This window comes from Rhincodon typus, unplaced genomic scaffold, assembly GCF_021869965.1.
Source record: "Rhincodon typus isolate 14 unplaced genomic scaffold, sRhiTyp1.1 hic_rhity00000744, whole genome shotgun sequence".
Taxonomy (NCBI): Eukaryota; Metazoa; Chordata; class Chondrichthyes; order Orectolobiformes; family Rhincodontidae; genus Rhincodon; species Rhincodon typus.
The window spans coordinates 41,995-44,861 of NW_025966382.1; the positions used below are offsets into that span (position 1 = coordinate 41,995).

The 2,867-nt window shown below is 47.6% G+C and overlaps 1 protein-coding gene across 1 annotated transcript in view; it reads left to right on the top strand.

Moving 5' to 3' along the window:
• The window catches only part of mmp17a (matrix metallopeptidase 17a), a 21,300-nt gene that overhangs the window by 16,547 nt on the left and 1,886 nt on the right, over window positions 1–2,867 (top strand). The window contains exon 4 of the mRNA XM_048592170.1: window positions 557–814. Within this exon, the coding sequence (XP_048448127.1) occupies window positions 557–814 (258 nt within the window). The remainder of the gene's footprint in view (window positions 1–556; window positions 815–2,867) is intronic.

Genomic DNA, 2,867 nt, shown 5'->3' on the forward strand with positions numbered 1-2,867 from the left:
CAGTGCTGAGGGAGCGCTGCACTGTCGGAGGGTCAGTGCTGAGGGCGTGCCGCACTGTCGGGGGGTCAGTGCTGAGGGAGTGCCGCACTGTCGGGGGCTCAGTGCTGAGGGAGTGCCGCACTGTCGGAGTGTCAGTGCTAAGGGAATGATGCACTGTCGGAGGGTCAGTGCTGAGGGAGCACCGCACTGTCGGAGGGTCAGTGCTGAGGGAGCGCCGCACTGTCAGAGGGTCAGTGTTGAGGGAGCACCGCGCTGTCAGAGGGTCAATGCTGAGGGAGTGCCGCACTGTCGGAGAGTCAGTGCTGAGGGAGTGCCGCGCTGTCACAGCGTCAGTACTGAGGGAGTGCTGGACTGTCGGAGGGTCAGTGCTGAGGGAATGATGCACTGTTGGAGAGTCAGTACTGGGCTGAATGGCCTCCCATTCTGTAGTGATCTATTGTTTTGCAGAAACTCAATACTTTATAAAAAAATAAAGAACATGGTTAACCAAACAGTAGGAGTGGCATGGTTGGATGTACATTAAGCCTGAATGTATGTCTCTAATCCTGTTTAACAGGGGAGCGGTACTGGGTGTTCAAAGATAACAATGTCGAGGAGAGTTACCCACGCTCCATCAGCGACTTTGAACTGTCCGTGAAGAGTATTGATGCTGCCTTTGTGTGTCCCCACGACGACAAAACCTATTTCTTTAAGGGCAACCAATACTGGAGATATGATGACCAGTTGCGGAGAATGGATCCTGATTACCCGAAGGACATGGTGCAGTGGCAGGGTCTGCCCAGCCAACTCGACGATGCCATGAAATGGTCTGATGGTATGTTGGTATTTTTAGCGATTACTATCAGGAGAAGTCTGGTGTGCGTTCATCTCCAGCAGCTTCTGTTATCGCCCATGACATATGAAATTAGCTGTGGATGTGCTGGTATTGAAGGATCCAACAGACAGTTATTACAACTATCACTTAAATATCAACATAACATTCCTCAGGGATATACATGCCTGGGCTAGTATTACATTCATAGTTTACCACAGAGAAGCATGCTTCCGTGAGTGTCATGCTCCAAGTGATCTCCAGGGTAAGATGGAGTGCGGGATCTTCATATCATGAGTTCTGAGGAAGGGTCACTGGACCCGAAACGTTAACTCTGTTTTCTCCTTCACGGATGCTGCCAGACCTGCTGAGCTTTTCCAGCAACTTTGTTTTTGTTTGGGATCTTCGTACCCTCTGGCTACATGATATGAAACAGGAATGTTGTCATGAACATATCTCTTAAAGACAAAATGATAGTGACCTCTCTAAAAGTTTTAAATTCAGCAAAACTCAGCTTCTGAGGAAGGGCCACTGGACCTGAAACATTAACTCTGCTTTCTGTCCCCAGATGCTGCCAGACCTGCTGGGTTTCTCCAGCAATTTCAGTTTTTGTTTCAGATCTTCAGCAGTTGTTTGCGTTATTCTCTTAAATTTTTACTGACATGGTGACCATGAGACAACAAGGCAATGTGAGGTGCTGGAAGTTGGAAAGAAAAGTGAGATCCCTCCATACTCTCCCACTAACATCTCTTCATCCCAGTCTTTCTGAGATGGTGGAATATTCCAAACTCCCATTGTTATAACCTCTGTGACCCTGACAACCTGCAGCAGCAGTATGGAACTTGCTTCCTCTAAGTGAGTTCAGTGCTGCTTGAGAGACTGAGGTGATCAGGTTTCATTGGGTATCAAGAGATATGGGAAAATTAAGCAAATCAGTTTGAGGTACAATCAGCCATGACCTAATTAAGTGGCTGTGGAACAAGGTTAAGGCACTTATTTGGTACCATTCTGTGCATTTAATAGTGTACAGCTATAGAATCCCTACAGTGTAGAAGCAGGCCATTCAGCCCTTCAGGTCCATACCAACCCTCTGAAGAGCATCCCACCCCAACCCCGTGACTGCATTTTCCATGGCTAACCCACCTAGCCTGCTCATTGCTTGACACTATGGGCAATTTAACTTGGCCAATCTACCTAACCTGCATGTTTGGACTATGGGAGGAAACCCCCCCATAGATACAGGGAGAACACAGACAGTCACCCAAGGGTAGAATCAAACCAGGGTCCCTGGCGCTGTGCAGCAGCAGTGCTAACCACTGAGCCACCGTGCTGCCTTATAGTGGAGGTGCAAGGATGAGGCATGTATTGAGAGGAACACAGCTTTTGACTGATGGATATTGAAGATTGGATTTTAACAGGCAGTGCAGAGACTCACAAAAACTTCCTGAAAATCATCTTGTTGACCAGTCATTCTGTGCCCTTACTCACAATCACTACAAGCCTCAACCCCGCCCCCGTCCCAACCCGATCTCTGCACTCCTCCAAATCCATTGGGGGAGGTGGGGAGGCAGGATGCAGGGGGAGCTGTGTGGTATGACTTGTCCCTTTAAGTCCAATTCTCACCTACTCCCCAAAAGAGGCACAACCTGCATTAATTGTAGCATGTTCCTGTGAACATTTTCTCCAGGTTTGGGGTGTGCTTGTGAATTCTGGGCACAGGCAAGAAATGCGAGAAGTGATGACTTTTTCCCTGGTTTAACACTTTTTCAAAGAAAGTGATGTGATTCATTGCTCTTTAAGCAATATGACATGAGTTAATCACGTGCAAGCATGACCAAAAATGAAAGAATTTTCATTTCTAGTGCCTTTTGCAAACTCGACCGTCCCAAATACAGTTCAGTTCAGCCATGTTGGTTCAGGGATGTATTATTGGTCAGGTCACTGGAAGAACTGGCACACGCTTCAAATAGTGTCATGGAAACTTTCTCACACAATTGTGAAACCACATGGGACTTATAATAGATAAAAGTCCTGGCAGGACAGCACTCCCCAGCAC